A 21085-nucleotide genomic window follows, 5' to 3' on the forward strand; every position below is an offset into this window, starting at 1 on the left:
AAAATTCAGAGTTTATTTATGCTCTATAAAATAAACTTCTTTTTTAACAGGTTGCTGTATCAGTGCAAATTCTTGAAAATACATTGATGGTTTGTCCAGGTACTAGTAAGTGTATAATGCCTTATATAATTGGAGTTGACAGCCTTAAGGCAAAAAGGCTTGAAAATATTCCAAGGGCTTTTTATTATTGTGAAGACATATGATTGTGAATGGATGGAAGGTATGCCTATGCCCTCATAATTATATAATTTTTTCCCATATTTACCCTTTTTTTTGCAGTCTCTCAAGTTGGATTAATGCAACAACTCCATATATTCTCAGTAAGACCTTCCATTTCCGTTGGTATTGTTTCATCTTCACCTGACCAATGATCTGGATTAATGCAAACCCTTTGTTTAGAGAGAAGCTAACTCTTCTTGTATTTAAATTTTCAAGGATGCATGCATTGATAAATCAAAGGTCCTTAGCCCTCTACATTCTTAAGTATTATTACTTTGTGTTACCATTTGTGGCTCCTTTTCTTCTTTGTGTTTTTTTTTTTGTTATCAAGTTACATTATTGCTAATCTGCTATCAAATTGGTCTATCTTTTAGTATAAAAAATAAAAGGTGTACTAATTAATGGTTACTCTCAAGAACTGCTAATCTTTCCATGCCTCATGTTGGTGTTCAAGCTGGACCTCCTAGTCTTGTGAAGCAGCAGCAACCTCCAATTACAGGTTTGGTTTGAATTTTGATTCAGTTTTTATTTTTGTTATTATCATTTATTGATATAAATTAAATTGGATAAATATTGATGTTTTGATTTATATGTGCAACTACATTCCTGAAGCACCCACAGACACCTCCAGGTGGTGGTCCTGGATTGGAATATCAAATGACTGAATCGGAGCTGAGACAAATTTGCAGATTGCTTCAACACTTGAAGGAAGGACTACTACCCAGTACTCGAATAGGTCAGTTACCATTTTTTTATAAAATTGTAAATGTGGTGCAAGGGTAGTTCTAAATATTTGCATCTGGTTTCAGGGGTTACTCAAGGAAAATGCAAATGGTAGCAAATACTGGGCATATGGAGGTGACTTTGGAGATACACCAAATGACTTAAATTTCTGCTTAAATGGTCGCATATGGCCTGATCGGACTCCTCATCCTGCTCTAAATGGTGATTACTATAATTTTTTTGCTTAGTATTTAGGTTTTTGTTTAGTTATTTCCAACAAAAATGTTTCCATGATGAATCTTTTGGTAGAGAAAATGTATAAGAACTACTTCATTGAGCTAATTATGATGTGATCCTTTGTTTATTTGTTTTCAGAGGTCAAGTATTGCTATCAACCAATTAAAATTTCGTTCACCAATGGCGTAATTAAGGTATCAATATCATCACTCTTACTTATTTGTCTATATCATTTTCATGAAAATGTTTATGTTGCGTATTATATATTCATATGTCCAGTTGTGCTTTCTACATAGCAAATGTTAACCTTGGTCTTTGCGTTTTTTGTTCATAGATTACAAACACCAATTTCTTTCAAACAACAGAAGATCTAGAGTTTAATTGGGTGATTGAAGGTGATTTTGGTTCTAGAAACGAGACTCAAGATATCATATTTTGGCATGGCTAGAAGCTTTGGAGGAAACGAGACTCAAGCAAAAGTAAACACACAGAGAGTTGTTGGCACATAGTAAGCTAGATGATGCAATTGTATATAAATGAGTTCATTTTTATAATATTTACTCACTTTTGGAATAATTATTTGTATTTGACATATTAGTGAAATGAATTATCTTTGTTATTTATTGTATTTTATTTTGTATTATGAGATTTTTAATGTATTATTTAATTTGAAAATTAGTAAATCTATAAATACTATTTTTTTTAAACATTAAAAATTATGATACGCAAAAATGTGTGTCATCTTCATTTATGACATGGCCTTTCTTGACAGGGGCTTTATTGATACGCATTGCGTGTCATTAACACACGTGTCGTAAGGTTACGACACGCGAATGCGTGTCGTCTTCCTTTATGACAGGGCCTTCCTTGATATGCATTGCGTGTCGTAAACGCGCGTCGTAATTGCGCGTCGTAGATGAGCGTCGTAAATGCGCGTCGTCTCTCTTTATGACAGGGCCTTACTTGACGCGCATTTGCGCGTCGTCTGAGCCTTTTACGACGCGCAATGAGCGTCGTAAAAGGCTGTTTTTCTAGTAAATTTACTGGATGGTCTTCCCAGTGGTTTTAAATCTATGGTTTTATATATTAAAACTACCTATTGTTGTACTGGATGGTATTCCCAGTGGATTTTCAATATATAGTCTTACGTATTAAATTATATACTGTTGTATCGAACGGAAATTCAGAACTTTAACTAAACTATCTTTATAAGAAAATGTGGGATTTTCTTGGATAACAACTTTTCAGAAAACCAAAGGAAAACGTGATCTTTTTATGTAAACAAACAGCTTATGAACTCACCAGCTTTATGCTGATTTTTAAACTGCTTGTATTCACAGGTTCTCCTTAGACAGGTATCCCGCGTTCTTTTGCAGAAGACGGAGCGTATGGAAGTCTCGTCATATTTTGGATTAACTTATGTAACTACAAAGCTTGTATTACTTTACTTTCAAACAAATGTAATGAATCTATGTAATGTAATGTTTTGTGTTTACTATGCTTACTATGTACATTGGTTGCGATACTTCATGACGTCCTCCGCCCCGGAACGTTTCCGCCTTCGGTTTTGGGGTGTGACATATTGGTATCAGAGCCCTTGTTTATAGTGAACTAGTATACCAAACCTTACATGGTACAAGACTATAAACACTAAAGGGCCTAAGTGCTCTTAACTAAAAGTATAATTTAAAATATAAGTATTTTTTAAAAGTATATAAGTATACCCAACCGCCAGATTCCGTAATTACGAGTAAAACAAAAACATAAGTAAATGGGTGCTGTACACTGCGGTTAAACCTGGGTAGTTATGTAGTCGTGTCTAGGGTCAATATAGCCTGATCAACTATATTCATTCGAGACACGGCCAACATGTGCTTGGGAGTGACTGTTGTATGCAGCATGCCTAAAACTTACCCAATACCCAAAACAACGAGCCATCGTCGCAGCGAAACATAAAATACTATGGGAGTATTTTAGCCAAAGCCGAGTACGTTGTAAAAATTCATTCCGAGTATTGCTACTCGTTCCTTCTTTAGCGATAGTTTATCTGCTTTGATAACTCTTTCCTGCTTATTGCTTATGGAACCTTATATCTGTCATAAAGAGATATCCCCTGTTTCATATCTCTTGATTCAATTCAGAGGACTTACCATCCTCTTTTTCCTAATCATTTTAGATCATCATGCCTCCAAAGAAAGGACCCAGCTCTAGGAACAACAACTCTTCGCCACCATATTCTCCTCCGTTCGACCCTGTCTTATTTCAGGCAGCTGTTACTGCTGCAGTGACGGCTGCAATGACGCTGTTGAACCCTAGTAGGGCCAGTGGACCAGGAAGTAACACCCATCCTCAAAACCATGAAGATGATCAGGAGCACCAGAATGAGTGTGATAAGAGTAAGAAGGTTATCTGGAAAAAGCGAAAGGGTCAGAGTTCACAAGGACCCTCCAAGAGGCATGAATCTGTGGCAGTTCAAGCTGCCACTACTCCTGCTACTGCGTCTACAGCTCAAGCACCTACCACTAGGTATGCGGGTAACCTCCCTTGGTGCAACAAGTGCAAATATCACCATTATACCCCTGGCCCGTGCCTCGAGATGATCTGCTACAACTTTGGCAAAAAGGGGCACACTGGTCGAAACTGCAAAACACCGTCCCAACCAACCAATCAAGCTTCCGGATTGAGTACCGATCAGGTCTACTACGGCTGTGGAGAAGTCGGGCATTTCAAGAGGAACTGCCCCAAAGCAACAACAACTAGCAACGCCGGGATAGTTCTAGCTATAAAACAGGAGGAGGCAGCCGCCGATCCCACCGTCGTCGCGGGTACGTTTCTTCTCGACAATTCTCATACTCGCATCCTTTTCGAATCTAGTGCCAAAGAAGTTTTATTAATCATTCATTCAAGCGTCTTCTTAAACATAGTCCTCGTCTAGTAACCGAAACATTTACCATCGAGAGGGCTAACGGTGAGAAAGAATACGCCAACGATAGATTCATAGGCTGTACCCTTATCCCAAACGATCATTCCTTTTCACATTGACCTAATTCCTAGAGCTACCTTCATAGCCAAGCCCCCGTATCGATTAGCGCCAGCAGTAATGCAGGAGTTATCTAGTCAGTTTAATGAACTACTCAGCAAAGGATTCATCAGACCGAGTTCCTCACCTAGGGGAGCCTTTGTATTGTTGTGAAGTAGAAAGATGGATTCTTTCGGATGTGTATAGACTACCATGAGTTGAACAAGTTGACCGTAAAAAAAAAACCGATATCCTCTTCCTCGAATAGATGACCTTTTCGACCAATTTCAGGAAGCCAGTTACTTCTCGAAGATAGACCTCAGATCAGGGTACCATCAGCTTCGAGTTCACGAGAATGATGTTTCCAAGACAACATTCAGGACTCGATATCTACGAGTTCATAGTGATACCCTTCGGCCTAACCACTTTCCTTGGTCACGTGGTAAGCAAGGAAGGCATACACGTGGACCCGTCCAAAATTCAAGGCGATAGAGAATTGGTCAGCACCGAAGACACCCACAGAAATCCGTCAATTCTTGGGTCTCGCTGGCTACTATCGTAGGTTCATCCAGAATTTTTCCAGAATCGCCAAACCCTTAACCACTCTGACACAGAAAGACTTAAACATAAGGCAACAACGATGGGTAGAGATGCTCAATGTTATGAGTGTGAAATCCGCTACCATCCCGGCAAGGCCAATGTGGTAGCAGTTACCCTGAGCCGAAAAGAAGAGTTCAAGCCGCAAGATGGAAAGACTCACGCGAACCTACATCCAAGAGATAGTCCGACTGCACGGTGTACCTGCATCCATTATCTTCGAGCGAGATAGCCGGTTTACCTCAAGGTTTTGACAGTCCCTTCAGAAAGCTCTCAGAACTAAGTTGGACTTGAGAACGACATATCATTCTCAGACAGATGGACAGAGTGTGAGAACTATTCAGACCTTAGGTGGTATGCAGAGAGCATGTGTTATTAATTTCGGAGAGTTAGGGAACACGCAGCTAGTTAAGAGTCAAATTCCCGACAATACTCCCCCTAGTATTGAAATCATCAACGAAATCACCGAGAAGATCATCCATATCTGAGAACGATTGAAAACTTCACGAGACCGACAGAAGGGTTACGATGATAAACGACGAAAACCGTTAGAATTCCAATTAGGAGATCGTATCCTGTTAAAGGTCTCACCCGGTAAGGCATGGTACGCTTTGGAAAGTGTGGAAAAGTTAACCCGAGGTACATAGGACCTTTCGAGATCCTCGTTAGGATCGATTCCGTAGCCTACAAACTCCGACTACCTTCAGAACTTAGCAACATCCATCTTGTATTCCACGTCTCTATTCTCAAGAAGTGCCTACCCGATGAAACCCTAGTAATCCCCTTGATGAAATCAAGATCAACGAAAACTTGAACTTCATGGAAGAACCAATCGAAATCATGGCTCGAGAGATCAAATGTACGAAACAAAGTCGTATCCCAATAGTAAAGGTTCACCGGAATGCCAAGCAGGAACCCGAGTTCACTTGGGAGCACGAAGACTCGATAAGACAAATATCCGCATCTTTTCGATTATATGATTTGTATCTTAAGTTTTGAATTTCGGGACGAAATTCCCTCTAACGGGGGGATAATGTGACAACCTGTAAATTGTTCTGTCGTTGTAACCCATTCCCGTTGGTAAAACCCGTTTGTCTTTCAATTTTTCCGTTAACATTTTGGATTAGGTTATCAAATTTAAGACTTTTTAGAATGACCTCATAAGTATCCAAACGAGTTAGAAACACATGAAAACATCCCAAATTATTATTTAGAAAATTTATAGTTTCGACCACGTCGGGTTACAACAACTTAATCGGATGCGACCAAAAGCCTCGTCTAACGTCGGTATCGGGTAGATTTCCACCAGGCCAAAAAATCAACCCCTATATAAGGGATTGAGTAACCACATTTTGAAGCTTTTTCACTCTCTTAAAACACTTTCTCTCTCTACTCTCTCTCTAAAACTCGATTTTGATCCAAAATCATCCATTTCAAGCTCCAATTTGGTAAGAAATCCATCCTAGCTCATAGTATAACATGTTTGGCTTTCAAATTCGTGTTTAAATCATGAAATAGGACCAAGAACTTGTGTTTATGGTCTAGGAACCCTCCCAAAACCGTGAACTCCTTTAAATGGGGTTTTGAAGCCCCAAAACCCTTCCAAACCACTTCTAGTGCTTAGTTATGACCTTTGGACTTGCAGGAATGGACTTAGAGCACCAAAATCTTACCATTTAGGGGGTAAACTTGAGTTTACGGTCCAATAACATTCTTGGACCGTAAACCCTCATAGACCATAAACACCTTTTAAAGTGGTAAATTGCCCCTTAAACACCTCCAAAAGCTTCTATGAGCTTCCATGAGTGCATAGAACCTTATATTCCTTCATGAGATGCACCAAAACACACACAAATGATTCACACTTGAGTTTACGGCCCAAGAACATTATTGGACCGTAAACACCCCTCCTTAGACCATAAACTCCTCCAAAGGGTGTTAAAGTGCCCTTAACACCTTGTATGGCTTAAAATTGGACCTAAAACTTTGTATGCTTAACCTACAACCACCAAAACACATGATTCATGTACAAACATGAGTTTACGGTTGTAAACTCATGTGTTTAAGGTAGTAAACTCACTAAGAACATCTTCTTAGACTGTAAACTCCTTTTCCAAGGTCAATTCAAGTCCCGATCACTTCCTAAGCCATGGAATCAACCCTAGAACTTTCCTTTGTGCATTGTAAGACCACTGAGCACCCAAGAACCCACCACCCATGAGTTTACGGCCGTAAACTCATGGGGATATGGTCTATGGGCCATAATCTCCTTAAGGAGTTTACTCTTGAAGAGCAAACTCCATATCCAAGCTTTACACACCCTTAGATGCCACCCGGGTCACTCCAAACACTTGAATTGAAGTGTTTTCGCGTCTAGAAGTGTTTATTCTTATTTAATTAATAGATCAAGGTCTAATTAGATACAAATGTGTATCTCTTCATATTACATAGGAACCTCGCATGTAACCAAGCCCCGAACAGACGCCTAGCATCCAAACCGACACACTTCTCGACTGGTGATTTCATACCCCTACGCCTTTTTCCTAGTTTTTCAATGTTTTCAGGGAGGAATACAAGCAAACTATAAATGTTTTCAAAACTTAAAACTGATGTAATTCTATAAATATCTGGCAAACTTTTAGATATCTTTACCCCTTTTGTATCATGCGGAGCATAAAGGATGTTTTATTGAATATAACTAAGTAGATTTCAATTACAGTAAAGGAAACAATCAAACCAATCAAATTATTATGGGAATAATTTGGGATCTTTAGTTCTTGTTTTACGGACACAGATTTTATGTAAAGTTAATAGATAAACTATGTCTGATTCAGTTTATCTCTGTTTAATTTAGAGTATTATGCCAGATAATTTCATTGTATTAAATTGTTTTTACTGTATTATGTTTCAAAACGATTAGTATGTTTGATAACGAACGAGGACACCGTGAATAATTTAATACTAGCTTGTGAGATTATCTTCATTAAACCCTTCGGGTCATCAGTAAATCCTCCCCGGAAGTGTAACCAGAGTCTCCTTGAGGGAGAGCGTGGAATTTGTGAATAGATCTATTTGGGACTGACAATCCCACACCTAAACTGCTAGCTACAGTTAGGCGGGCACGCCTGGGGTGACAAATTCTGGATATCATCCTACGCCTGAAGAACGTCAAGGAGGTCTCGTTGTCATATTAGCATGGTTACCCGACTCACAATACGTATTAATATTAAAATATAAGTTTATTCACGTATTTTTATATCTATCTTTGATCTATAGATGTTATATCTAGTACGGGATGATATTCCCATGGTTTTCAATCTATAGATTTTATATCTAGTGAGGGATAGAATTCCCATGGTTTTTAATCTATAGTTTTACTGGATGGTATTCCCAGTGGTCTTTTAATCTATAGTTTTACTGGGTGGTCTTCCCAGTGGTTTTAAATCTATGGTTTTATATATTAAAACTACCTACTGTTGTACTGGATGGTATTCCCAGTGGATTTTCAATATATAGTCTTACATATTAAATTATCTACTGTTGTATCGAACGGAAATTCAAAACTTTAACTAAACTATCTTTATAAGAAAATATGAGATTTTCTTGGATAACAACTTTTCAAAAAACCAAAGGAAAACATGATCTTTTTATGTAAACAAACATCTTATGAACTCACCAGCTTTATGCTGATTTTTAAACTGCTTGTATTCTCAGGTTCTCCTTAGACAGGTATCTCGCGTTCTTTTGCAGAAGACGGAGCGTATGGAAGTCTCGTCATATTTTGGATTAACTTATCTAACTACAAAACTTGTATTACTTTACTTTCAAACAAATGTAATGAATCTATGTAATGTAATGTTTTGTGTTTACTATGCTTACTATGTACATTGGTTGCGATACTTCATGACGTCCTCCGCCCCGGAACGTTTCCGCCTTCGGTTTCGGGGTGTGACAAAATAACCTTCAACACGATAATTGAGTTGTGTTAGTTTAAACTGGTACTGAAAATTATTAATAAGCTCTAACAATTTTCTTTTACTAAGATGTTTAACCAAAACAAGTTTTTTGAATTAAACCTTACTTTTTACTGAATGAATCAAATAAGCTCTTAATTAATTTAGAAAAGCAGCATTAGACACAGTTTTAAATTCTCAGTAAAGTCCAATACTTCTCACAAGCTTGGAAGTGTAAAGACTTTTTTGATCAGTTTATATTAGAGTTAATCCTAACATAGAATCAATCAAATATTCGTTACTTTTACTAATTAATAGAGACAATTACGGATCTAAGCAAATCTAATAACTACAATGATTCATTAATAATTAAAGTTGACAACAAAAACTGAATCAAAATCAAATGTTCAATTAAGCATAAAATTGATCAAACTAAACAGTAAACACAATCAAAAATTGTGCCTAATGATTACTCGCACGAAAAGTCGAGTCGTTTGCGAAACTGAAATCTAGGGTTTTTAGCATGACATGGCTAAAAACGAATTACAAGAAGTAAAAACGAAACCTAATTTACAATTCTTACTAAATGAAACTAAAAATTGAATCGTGTTCTTCAGATCTATGTTTGGCACTCAAAAACCTTTGAAAATCGTCTCTCAGTCATCTGGAATCACAAATTTTTTAACTGAGGTGTTTTAGAAGCCTTTTTATACGTCCAGTCAAAAAGTGGGGATTTCTGCGATCACATATATGATAAATGCGATTGCATTTTTCGTTGAAATGTGTCCCGAAGTGGCTTAATGAAATACGATGTTGTTTTGGAACTTTTCAAGACTTCGAAGCAAATCTGTGATCACATTTACCCTGAAAATCATAACAAAAGTGAGTAGTATGGGTATTTTACAAATATAAGGAGAAACATGAATTTTATAATAACATTAGGGAGATAGCTTTTCATAGAAAAATATCGAGAATAACATGCTAAAAGATGCATATAAAATGCATCTAACAAACCTTCCTAAGCTTAGACCTTACTCGTCCTCGAGTAAGGAAAAGATAGGCATCAGAAACGAATATGAGGGAAAAGGGTAGTGAGGGAATAACCTAGACGAAACTAACAACTTAAAAGGAAAACCTAACTTGCAAGATTAACATAAAAATAAATAAGGAATAAAATATTACCCACTCTTACTATTTTTTTTTTTGAATTTTATTGGTTATTGTTTACTTATTTATTAAATAAATATTTAATAATAAAATGGGTCCCACCACTCACCTTCATCTTCAACCTTTATCTTGAATAGCTTCAAAATCAAGAACCTCCCAAAACCATTTCATCTGCCAATCATCATCGTGTACCGTGGTATAAACCAAAATCATGCTCCATAGTAGGGCTTTTGCCTACCAAGTTATGATGGAGAAATCATGCATAATTGTGTGATAAATTACCGATTTGTAAATGATGGTGATGCCCAATTTCATTTCCATGTTGCAGGCTTTACCGAAATCCATCGTTTCCGTTGTTAGAAATCGGAAAACACAACAACACCACTTCCGAAAAGATTGAACTCTTGAACTCCTGAATCTATCATCATCGTATCCCACTCAGAAAAGTCGGATTCAAAGTTTTTACACATTGCTGACAAATTCAAAGCTTTTACACGACGGTGAGATGGGTTCGAAGCTTTCAAAAGTCGACGAGGTTAGTTGGAAGCTTTTAAACACCAGCGAGGTTGGTTCAAAGCTTTTATCAAATGAGAATATATTGAAGGCAACAAGGGGCGTACGAAATCGTCGGCTACCACCAGATTCAAATTCCAATCTGGTTTCCCCGCTGTCACCATCAGATGTAAACTACGATATAGTTCCCTCTTCTCCCTTCCTATGGTTCTAACTTCTCCCCTCTCTTCATTTCATCGAAGCCACCACCATGATTTTTTGGAAATATGTTTTATGATTGTTCTTGATTTTGATTATCCGATTTGTATTTTGTTTTGATTCATGAGGTTTATTCTTGATTTTGGATTTGTTTTCAGGAATCTAACCATGGTTGTCGGTGATTGGTGGTGGATGGCGGTTGTTTTAGTAGGGAATGAGGAGGAGGTGGTGATTGTTTGTTGTTAGTTATTTTAGTGGTGGTAGTTGAGTTTAATTAAATGGTGACATAAATGGTGGTAGTTTAATCATAAATATACAATAATAAATTAAAATAAATACATAAATAATAAAATCAATTAGAAAAGAAATTAATAAGGGCATAATAGTCTTTTTATATTAGACAGGGGCCAAACACGCAACAAAAACAAATAATAAAGACCTTCCGGGTTAAAAAATTAAATTAAACCAAACACATAAATTACCCGAAACCATACCATTCGTGTAATTTACAATTTTTTAAAACAATATTTTCCCGTTTGTGTATTTATATCAACTTTTTCAAGGTTGTCTTGTTGTCCACTACTTAAAGGAACCCGAACCTTCCACAAGTACGTGTTGTTTATCTGCCACTCCTAGATTTCAGAAGACAGAAGGTATTTCCTTTTGCAATAGTAGCGCAGTCGATCGATTTCGGCCTAAATACCTTTTTAGATCAAATACTCTGCGTCTTTGATTTCCTTACATATTTATATGGATTACTCCGTTAATAGACTTTGAAAATACGGTAAATCGCTGTTAGGGTTTTGCTTGTTCGATTGCTTTCCTCTTAGGATCATGCATATTACGATTTTGTTAGGTTGTTGATTCCTATGGCCTTTAGAACTAAATTTTATTATTATCATAAATTTTTTGAATATAGTAGTTTTTATTATTTTGTAGAATATTATATTTGGGTTTTTAACCTCGAGCATCCTTTCTAGGTTCATTAATATGTTGAATTAACTTCTACAGAACTGTAATGTTTGGCTACTTTGTAAGGATTCACTTTGAATTCTGTGGTTGAATGATGTAAACTGTCCAGACCAGAATTTAAATTAGTTCTTTTAAAACTTGACAAGTATCTGTACTTAACGACATATTATTGGTGATATAACTCATAGTGATTTCCTCCTATATTCGATAATATTAATCTTTCAAATTATCTAAAATCAAGTTGTTATTGTATCAGATCATCACATTTTTTTGCTAAAAAACATGGGTCGCTCAAGTCGTACACTCTATGTGGGTAATCTTCCTGGTGATATTCGCGAAAGAGAAATTGAAGATCTGTTTTACAAGGTTCTCTCTGATCTCTCTTTGTAATTCATTATTTACTTTGAAACCAAGATATCTCCAATTTTTTACATCGATTTTGTATTTTTTTCATACAGTATGGACCCATTGTTGAAATCGACCTGAAAATTCCTCCTAGACCCCCTGTTTTTGCCTTTGTAGAGGTAAACTACATATCCGATTCTCTCTCATTCTTCTTAAAAGGATTTTTTTCAACCATTTCTTTTCATAACATTACGCCTTTTTTATTTCATTTCAGTTTGAAGATCCTCGTGATGCTGAAGATGCGATCCGTGGACGTGATGGCTATAAGTTTGATGGTCAACGCTTACGAGTTAGTCAACGAGACCATTCTTAATTCATCAACAACTTAGTTTCATACTTTCAATCATGTTTTTGATTGGTTTCTTTTGTGTTTACTTGCACTGAAGGTTGAACTTGCACATGGTGGGAGATCTTCATCTTCCATAGATCGCCACAGCAGTGGAGGTGGTAGCCATGGGGGAGTATCAAGGCGCACTGACTATCGTGGTTTGTTTATTCCCCTGCTTTGTCTGCTTCTTCTAATAATGATTAATCTATCAAAAACATTTCAAATATTTTCCTAATGATTTGCAGTTTATGTGACTGGATTACCATCTTCTGCTTCATGGCAAGATCTGAAGGTTGGTTTTGTTGACATTTTAGATCAGATAGTTTTGTTTATGTGTTTTCAAATCCTAATTGGATTTAAAAAAAATGTCATTTTAGGATCACATGCGTAGAGCTGGTGATGTTTGTTTCTCTCAAGTTTTCCGTGATCGTGATGGTAAGTAAGTAAGTTGTAGTTATTATTTGTATATGATCCTTCAAATTACAAATGAGGCTGATTATAGTTTTTTGCAGGAATGAGGGGGATTGTGGACTATACAAACTATGATGATATGAAATATGCGGTTTGTTTTCTCTATATAGTTGTTTTAAACTTATAATGTCATGCAGCTCTTTTAATAGGTGTTATTGTTTGTTTTAGGTAAGGAAACTTGATGACTCACTTTTTCGGAACCACTTCTCCAAGGCCTACATACGGGTATGAATATGATGTGTTCTTATTTTTTTTTTTAATCAAGTGTTGTCTGGATAAATGTTGTTTAAAAAACATTTAAGAAAAGTTAGGACTTGATCAATAATTGGTGGTTTGGTTTATTGACAACAGGTGGAGGAGTATGATAGAAGACACAATGAGTCTAGGAGCCGAAGCCCAAGTCCATATTATTCAAGAAGCAGAAGTCCAACTCACAGCTACAGCTCTGACAGCAGAAGCAGGTCTCGATCTAGATCTGTTTCTTATCGATCTAAATCTGCTTCAAGGTACCTACCTACTTTAAGAACAATGTTTTTGCTCTTTTATTCAAGACTTTCCCTTTTTAGTTTTAACTTATGATCCAGTTTCTTTTTGTCGTCTTCATTTCATAATTAATAATTTCACCATATAGTTGCTAAATGGCTACCTACCACTTTATTTACCAAAACTTTCCCTATCATATTAGTTACAAATAGTCGCTATCGAAAAGGTGGATGTGGGGTTTGATTGTTGGAAGGATTTTAAAAGGGTGCCCTTGGTTTTGGATGCCATGATTGTGAAGGGTTATCTTGTTTTTAATTTTTTAGATGTGGATTCCACGGCGTTCTTGTGGATTCTTGATGGGATTTTGGGCGCAAACTTGATAAGAAAAAGGTAATTAACTGTGGTTAAGACTGGATAAGAAGTGGGTGGATATGAATATTTATAGCATAGGGGAATTAGTTTTGATGATATGGTGAAAGGTGGTGAACTTTGTGTTATACAATCGAAGACCATATGGAAAATATTGTTGTTGAATGTTTTGGGATTCTGGATTTTGTGGCTAATGAATTGGTTTTTTTGTTTTTTTTTCTTTTATCTTTTATGGAAATTTTTGCAGATCTCCATCAAGATCGCCTACACCACCATCATCTGTAAGTTTTGGTTTAAATGCAAGAAATAGCAACATACTTCCATTTTGATTTCTCATTATTAAAACATTGTACTTAAGAAAAGTAGTAAAATACTTAAAAGGACAATGCTACAATTGAAAGTATGTTGCTATTTATGTGTTGTTACAAATAGAATCTCTGTTTTGATGGTGGATCTAATTATTTGAGCAGACTCATCGCCATGGTGGAGATAGGAGCCCAAGTCGAAGCAGATCTGGTTCTCGTTCACCATCGGTATATTTATATATATATATTTTTTCTAAAAAGAATAAAATAAAATTGATGAAGGGTGTACTCAATACAATTATTGAATTATGGCAGGTGAGATCTGATTAGAAGTCAAAAGGTGCAGGAGAAGATGCTTGAAGATGAAATGATGATGTGGCGTTATTTTGTGTTTTTAGTAGCAAAATTAAAAGATGTAAACGTAATTAAACTTTATGTGGCTTGCTTTGTGTGACGTGTTTTGTATCATGACGATCTACTATATTACTAAAAGCATCTTGTGTATCATGAAACCTGATAAGGCAATCAAGATCGGATTTAATCGGAGTTGAATGGAAATAATATAAAATTAAAATATCATTTAATTCCTACCACAAAAAGAAAACTTCAAAAAAAAATGTTTTCTTGATTTTCACAAGTGAATTTTACTGTCATAAGATCATACATTTGAAATTACCAGTATTTAGTTTTACTATGAGTTTTCTTTTAATGTTTTCTTGTGTACTTATGTAGATCAACTCTACAAAATTACTCTTTTGCTTTGAAAATGGTTTTTGAACATTCCTGTGTGAAAATGATGCACATTTTAAAAAAAACAATGTCTTTCTGGATTTTTGCAACTATAAGTTTAGTTAAAAAGACCTCATTTTACCATATAAACATTTTATTTAGTTTTTAAAGTATTTTTATTGGTTGAAATTACATTGTTTTTCAAAAAACTATTTATAAATAGTCAATTATAGATTGATTTTTTATAAACGTATCAACAAGGTGAAAAAAACTATTTATAAATAGTCAATTATAGATTGATTTTTTATAAACGTATTAACAAGGTCAAGGTGGCTAAAAGTAGGCATCCGTTTATAATTATTTTTCTTCAAAACTTTGGCGATTTTATAGGGCAAACATCAATTTTGCAGGTTTGACCTGCCAAATTAATGACTTATTTCAGCATTGGTTTAATTTTTCACTTAAATCTTAAAAAAATGCTTACTAGGATTAACCAAATTTATCTTAACATAAATCTTTTTAAATTAAGTGAACCACAGATTCAATTAACCATTCGTAATTTTTTTTTAAAGAAAAAGCTAAATTTTGTTTTCTAGTGTAATATTTATTGTTTTATTGAAAATTAAAATATAATATAATATCATACATCAATAATGATTTAAAATTTTGATCACCTTAATTTTAATAAACAATTTGAAAAGATTGATAGATTTTATTGTAATCTCTTATAGAGTTGTGAAAGAAATTGTATAAGTGGAATATTTAATTTGATAATATATTTAAATTTTAGAAATTAGAATGTTCAATAGATTTGACTTTGGAGTGTGGAGATGGCAAGGAAGGGGCAATTTGTATGCTATTTGGAACATCAGGGGGTGTTTTGTAATAGTCGTAATCTTCCCCAAACCAGCAAAAAGGAATTGCATAGCTTGAAAATTGTAATTAACACCTAAACTGGAACATGGTGGCATTAACCATATTTGATTATTAGTTCAAAGTTTGATTGGAACTTTGTTGAAGGAGCAACCATCATCAGACAAGAAGCAATTTATTACATACATCAAGTTGTTGACGCCTAAATTGGAACCCAAAAAGCAACAAACTTTCAAGAAACATATACAAAGGGCAACTAAATTTCTACTTGTGAAGCTCAAAGACCTTCAATTGTATATAATTTGTTTGCATATATAGTAAACTTGAAATCTATATTACTAAAATCCCAATACTTGTATGTGAACATGTGTTTATCGATATATATGTAAACATATTAGGAGATAGGGTCTTCACATATGTGGACTTTTCCACATATGGTAGTTACTCATACTACTTTCTTGCAATTTTAGTCCCACTGAGGTCAATCTCAATATTTTTTGTCCCAGTAAATAAGTCCAAGTTGAATGCATGCTAAACATGTAAGAAATGGGCATGTTTGGGAGTTGAGATGAGAATGATGCCTTACATTGATGTGTGGGCAAAAAAAAACATTGAGAATCCTCTTGAATTTACAGAAATTTCTTTTTAAACTAATAACATAATAAAAAAAGAAAAAAGAAAAGTTGAGGCAAAAAGCTGGAAACTTGTACCAACCAAAGAGTCAACATACACATCTTTAAGTTGATATGATGGGAGGTGGAGGATTATCCAATCAAAAACCTGAATAAATCAGTTAATGAAATGATGCCCTCAACTCGCTTGCTTCCTGCTTCCACTATAACAAGCCTCCTAACTCCTGCATTATAATTTATACCACCCATGCAACTAAATTAACATCAATAATTAATGCATCTCATTTATCCAATTGTATATGTCAAATTTAGTTTGTAATTGGTAGATTTTTGAAAGTAGAATGATGAAATTGAAAAGAAATAAATGAAAGTAGATGAATATAAGTTGTGAGGTAAATAAATTACCAGGAATAGCGAGCCTATCCATAACTTTATGCAGTGGATCAGATCCCAAACACATGTGACATCTTTGTCCATTAAAAAACCCATATGATGCACTTGCTTCTTGAGTCAGTTGTAATGCCTGTGTACATTAATAGGATATTATAAATTACCAACATCATAGTCATACATATATATAAAACAAGCTTTCTATGACTATTATTGATGATCGGATGAGGGCATTCATGTCTTTTACACACTGTCTGTCCCACATTGTTCCATGTTATGTCGTGTGTAAGTTACACAACAGAAAATGACAATAAAAGCTACCTGATGAATGCTGAGTTCATTAAGGTGAATCTGGGCATATGCTCTGTCTTTGGCCAAAGCAGTGATATCACTGTCAAATTCAAATGCCCAAAAAAAAAACAATATTTTTAAATTTTTTTAAAAAAAATTGCATATGTATATTATTACAGTGAAGTAAGTAGACTTTTAAATATTTACCTTCTGCAGTATATATCGAGCAACGAGTCATTCTCATCCACTATAGGAACTGCACTCACTTCAGCTGTTGTGGAAAATAAGTAGCAAATCATAAAAACCAACAACACAAACACAATATCATATGTATATTTTAATTTTAATCATATCATATTCACATTATAACATAAGTTATTGTTTTTATTAATTACCTTGAACCAGTAAAGACAAGGCATCACTAAGAGAAGCATTGGCTCTCAACATTGCAAACGGGCGACCATTTGATTCCCCAATCTTGGGGACCCACGTGCCCAAAGGAATCGAACAGATTGGCTGTTGAAGTATTGGCAAGGAGGCAGGCGAATGTTTAAAATGTCTGCAGATGCCTGGAAGAAATTGGTAGCTTGCTTTTGTTAGAAAAAATTAAAAAAAATATATATATTAATTGGTGTCTCAAGTCTAAAGGGAAAAGTTTGTTTACATTTAAGAACTCCAGTTAAGGAAGCCAAATGTAGGAGCTGTGGGATTGAGCCATCCTGTGAGATGATTGGAATTGTAGCAACCTTGTTTTGTAACAGTTTCAAAGCAACATCTTTTAAAGAATCATGAGGCCCTGCCTGCATTGCATTAACACCACTCAAAAACCATTAAAACAACATAAAGATTGGTCTAAAATTACATAAATTAAAAGTTCACATTCCATCTGACTTAACAATGAATCAATCATTAGAATAGAAAAGAGAGTTACATCAATGAGACGTCTTGGATTCAATGGTCCATTAGTGTCAAATTTCCTTGTAAGCTGTAATTTTCCCTCTTTCCAGGCTGATATGGCATGGGTTTCAAGCTCCTCCTCAGTCAAATCAGAACCATGATTCCCCAGCTGGAATTTAGTACAAGTTCTTATTGCAATAACATACTTAAAATGGATATATCATGTAATCAAAACATTTTATCTAAAACAGTAACTGAATATGTCAGGAATTGCTATCTATACCTCTCTAAGAATCAAGATGAAGTCTAATGGACTCAGTATTCCAACAAATCGACCAACATTATGGTCCCAAAGAGGGGCAACCGAAATTCCCTGTCAATATTATATTATAAACCCACGTTAGTTAATGGAACTTTAAAGCAAATAAATTAATGAAGAGTCACAAAAAAAAATGTAGACTATTAAGCCACCAATGGTGTTCATGTATAAATTATAAAACAAGGGAGAAGGGTTAGTTCCAGTTAAGCAGAACCAGCTTTAGTCAACACAATGGCAAGATGCTCTTTCCTTGATAAATATTAAGCACAGGTGTATTGGTAAGAAGTTTGAGTGTGGTATTAAAAAATTCTTATGAATATGTTTATGTTTATGTTTATGTGTTTTAGTATGCTTTAACAAGGCTTGTTAGGCATATAACTAACTCACCATGAAACAAAGTTTAGGAGGCATGTAAAAGACCACATCTTGACCTCAAGCTTGTGTAAGCTACATAGAGTGGTCCGAAAAATTCTAATTACATCTCTAATAACCAATGGTGAAATGAGATTTCGTATAATTATTTAGATTGCTAAGAAGTAATGTTCTACACAAATGCAACAAAATATGCAATCACATTTTTGTAACAATATACAGTTTCCTTAGAAACAGGTGCATGCTCATGAAACACATGCAAAATGTGCAATGCTATCTTCAAGAGGAACTCGTGGAAAAAGTAGGTCTTTACTTTACACCAAACACAAGAAAAGTAAATGAGAAGGTATCAAGATATTGATGCTATAAACTGGATCCAACCCATGAAACATTAACTTCAAATTAGAATACACAGCTTGAAAAGTCACAAAGAGTATGTACATAACAAGAGAAATAACCCATGCAAAGTTACCTGTTCATAGAGAATATGGAAAGCTTGCTTAACAGGTAGGGAAACATCCAAAGCAACAACCTACAAAATACAAAGGGTGAAAAGAAACAAATAAGCATCATTATTCATTAACAATATGTGAAGATAATAGACATAAGAGAATTGTTCAAGCATCAAACCTTTCCAGATTCTGGAAGCAACTCATAGGCAGTATGTGTAGAAAGGAATACAGATATGCGATGGCGAGATAACTCCACATCAGCCTCAAGTATCTTTGGATTCGCATCCTGTAAAGTGTATGATAAGCATTGTAAGAAACATTGTGAAAAGAAATACATAGGGGCCACTGTTGACAAGTAGCTAATGAGAGAATTCACAAGAAGAAAGTTATAAAAAGATGATCTTACTGAGTGATGAAAGGGATCACCATCAATGTCCATACTATCTCCAGTAACACCAGGAGTTTCAGACACTGAAAACCTAGGGATCATATCAGATTCACTACCCACGAAGATTGTGCTCAATACAGCATCAAGGCCAGTTGTCCATTAATTTACCACCTCCATAACAAAGAAAATGAACTGCACAGAATTTGCAACATATATGAAAAGTGAAAACCTTAAAAGAATCATCAACTCATCATACGTTTTTGATGATGTAGTTTCTGTATACATAAACAAAGCATTAAACGTCTAGGAAAGACAGACAGTTGTATACTCCTTTGCACATTACAATAATCGAGTATATATGCATTGAAAGCACCAGAAAAAATTCACTATAGATTTTCAGCCAAACAAAACACTAGATGTTGGAAGTTTTTAAGCAGCGCCATTACAAAAGGTGAACTACACCTAGACTCTTGAAATCAAACGGGGCTTTTTCTTTTACTTTACAATTGATGTGCATCCTCAAATTGTTTCAGGGAAAAAAAAATGTGCAAACGACATTAACCATTGTAACGAGAATTACAAAAACCAGATCAATTTAGCAGCCTGACAAGTTTTGGCATCATAAATCAGAACGGAAGGAGTAATACCATTCATTATGAAATAATCTTCAATCGAGAATACAACCCATAAGATTATCCTTAGCCCTTAAACCCAATACGATTCAATCATTTAAAGAATAAACATTCAATTTGCTCGACAATCTCTAAACCCTCAAAAATGCCCTAAAATTTTCTCCTATGCCCCTCTATCGTTACCCGTTCTTTCTAAAATTACAAATTGGAAACCAAAGTAGCGACAAAATTCAGACAAAATTAGAAACGGAAATGGGTTTTCTAACCGAAAATGGACCGAAGACGACTGTATCCCGGAATCAGCAACAAGCTTGGCAGGATAGGGAAAGCAGGATTTTAAGCCGTATAATCCCGAACCATTTATCTGGTTTGGCGATCCAAGAGTTGGAAAGAAAGCAGGGAAATTTTGATATTGAGGAAGATGGGGATTTGTAGTCGAGTGAGAGAAACAGGTGAGAGTTACCTTTTGATTCAGGGGTCGAACGTTCCTTGGTCCATTTAACAGTGCTTTGGATAATAATTATTCTCTCCGTCCATGACCTAATCACCCTTTCTATGATTGGACGTAGTTATAGTTTTTCAATCAAACACAATGCTTATGTTGTACAACAAAAAAAATATATATATATATATACATATCTAAAATACAAAAACTATAACATGTTTTTATGATTTTACTGAGCAACTCTTTCAACTTGGTTCTTATTTAAATCTTTATATTTTTTTGCTTAATCAAAAGTAGATAATTGGACTTATTATGTATTAAATTGAGAATCGTTTTCTTTAATAAGTAGATGTTTCTTATGCATGTTTCTGCACTAATTTATATAATATAATGTTTTTTTTTCTATAAATTTATACAACATATACAAATTATAAGACAATGTTTTCAACCATTAAATAGATTACAAATAAAATATAACATAAGTGGTCCATAATTGAAATATACTTGCACATATAAAGATATGAGCAAAGTCCACAAAAGTCGTTAAGTTTATACGAATATTCAATTTTCGCATTAGATTATTTTTCGACTAATATTGAACATTTTGTTTTTCAATTTGTTACAATTCTGACTATTTGACCGGTCAACTTGATTGCATGTTGGCTTGTCAATTTTGATGATATGACATGTTGATATTGTATGATGA

At 34.9% G+C, this 21085-nt stretch overlaps 2 protein-coding genes and 1 long non-coding RNA gene across 6 annotated transcripts; 2 read left to right on the forward strand and 1 right to left on the reverse strand.

Moving 5' to 3' along the window:
• Window positions 1-1031: 1031 nt before the first annotated feature.
• Window positions 1032-1598, forward strand: LOC145051747 (uncharacterized). The gene is made up of 3 exons (XR_013683807.1): window positions 1032-1164; window positions 1318-1373; window positions 1514-1598. It is a non-coding gene; the product is annotated as an uncharacterized LOC145051747 (long non-coding RNA).
• A 9557-nt stretch (window positions 1599-11155) lies between these two features.
• On the forward strand, window positions 11156-14505 carry LOC145054760 (serine/arginine-rich splicing factor SR30-like). 3 transcript variants are annotated; one of them, XR_013684918.1, is made up of 14 exons: window positions 11156-11279; window positions 11855-11964; window positions 12057-12122; window positions 12218-12292; window positions 12390-12489; window positions 12577-12623; window positions 12709-12766; window positions 12844-12893; window positions 12971-13027; window positions 13154-13308; window positions 13609-13675; window positions 13902-13935; window positions 14125-14187; window positions 14275-14505. XR_013684918.1 is itself a non-coding variant. In XM_079003014.1 (13 exons), the coding sequence occupies exons 2-13, from the start codon at window positions 11881-11883 to the stop codon at window positions 14287-14289; spliced, it is 804 nt and encodes a 267-aa protein (XP_078859140.1). In that variant the 5' UTR covers window positions 11156-11279; window positions 11855-11880; the 3' UTR covers window positions 14290-14505. The 3 variants fall into 3 exon arrangements, 2 of the variants coding, with proteins under 2 accessions (XP_078859140.1, XP_078859141.1); XM_079003014.1 differs by lacking the exon at window positions 13609-13675; XM_079003015.1 differs by lacking the exon at window positions 13609-13675 and having other exon boundaries at window positions 11279-11410.
• Window positions 14506-16124: 1619 nt separating this feature from the next.
• Window positions 16125-20523, reverse strand: LOC145054759 (sucrose nonfermenting 4-like protein). 2 transcript variants are annotated; one of them, XM_079003013.1, is made up of 12 exons: window positions 20398-20523; window positions 19321-19494; window positions 19093-19200; window positions 18935-18994; window positions 18055-18144; window positions 17806-17940; window positions 17539-17674; window positions 17270-17443; window positions 17082-17145; window positions 16905-16974; window positions 16599-16716; window positions 16125-16417 (listed from the first exon to the last, which is right to left on the reverse strand). In XM_079003013.1, the coding sequence occupies exons 2-12, from the start codon at window positions 19402-19404 to the stop codon at window positions 16326-16328; spliced, it is 1131 nt and encodes a 376-aa protein (XP_078859139.1). In that variant the 5' UTR covers window positions 19405-19494; window positions 20398-20523; the 3' UTR covers window positions 16125-16325. The 2 variants fall into 2 exon arrangements, with proteins under 2 accessions (XP_078859139.1, XP_078859138.1); XM_079003012.1 differs by having other exon boundaries at window positions 20201-20457.
• Window positions 20524-21085: the final 562 nt, after the last annotated feature.

This window comes from Lactuca serriola, chromosome 5 (genome assembly GCF_051521515.1).
Source record: "Lactuca serriola cultivar US96UC23 chromosome 5, Lser_US96UC23_V15, whole genome shotgun sequence".
Lineage (NCBI taxonomy): Eukaryota > Viridiplantae > Streptophyta > Magnoliopsida > Asterales > Asteraceae > Lactuca > Lactuca serriola.

Excerpts from the sequence above, each read along its gene's own strand:
- LOC145054760 (XM_079003014.1), top strand. The coding sequence starts at position 11,881 with ATGGGTCGCTCAAGTCGTACACTCTATGTGGGTAATCTTCCTGGTGAT. Across the intron at positions 12,293-12,389 it reads TTGATGGTCAACGCTTACGA|GTTGAACTTGCACATGGTGG; the intron begins GTTAGTCAACGA and ends CTTGCACTGAAG. Across the intron at positions 12,894-12,970 it reads ATGATGATATGAAATATGCG|GTAAGGAAACTTGATGACTC; the intron begins GTTTGTTTTCTC and ends TGTTTGTTTTAG.
- LOC145054759 (XM_079003013.1), bottom strand. The coding sequence starts at position 19,404 with ATGATCCCTAGGTTTTCAGTGTCTGAAACTCCTGGTGTTACTGGAGAT. Across the intron at positions 17,444-17,538 it reads CTTAACTGGAGTTCTTAAAT|GCATCTGCAGACATTTTAAA; the intron begins GTAAACAAACTT and ends AATTTCTTCCAG. Across the intron at positions 17,146-17,269 it reads CTTGTCTTTACTGGTTCAAG|CTGAAGTGAGTGCAGTTCCT; the intron begins GTAATTAATAAA and ends TTTCCACAACAG.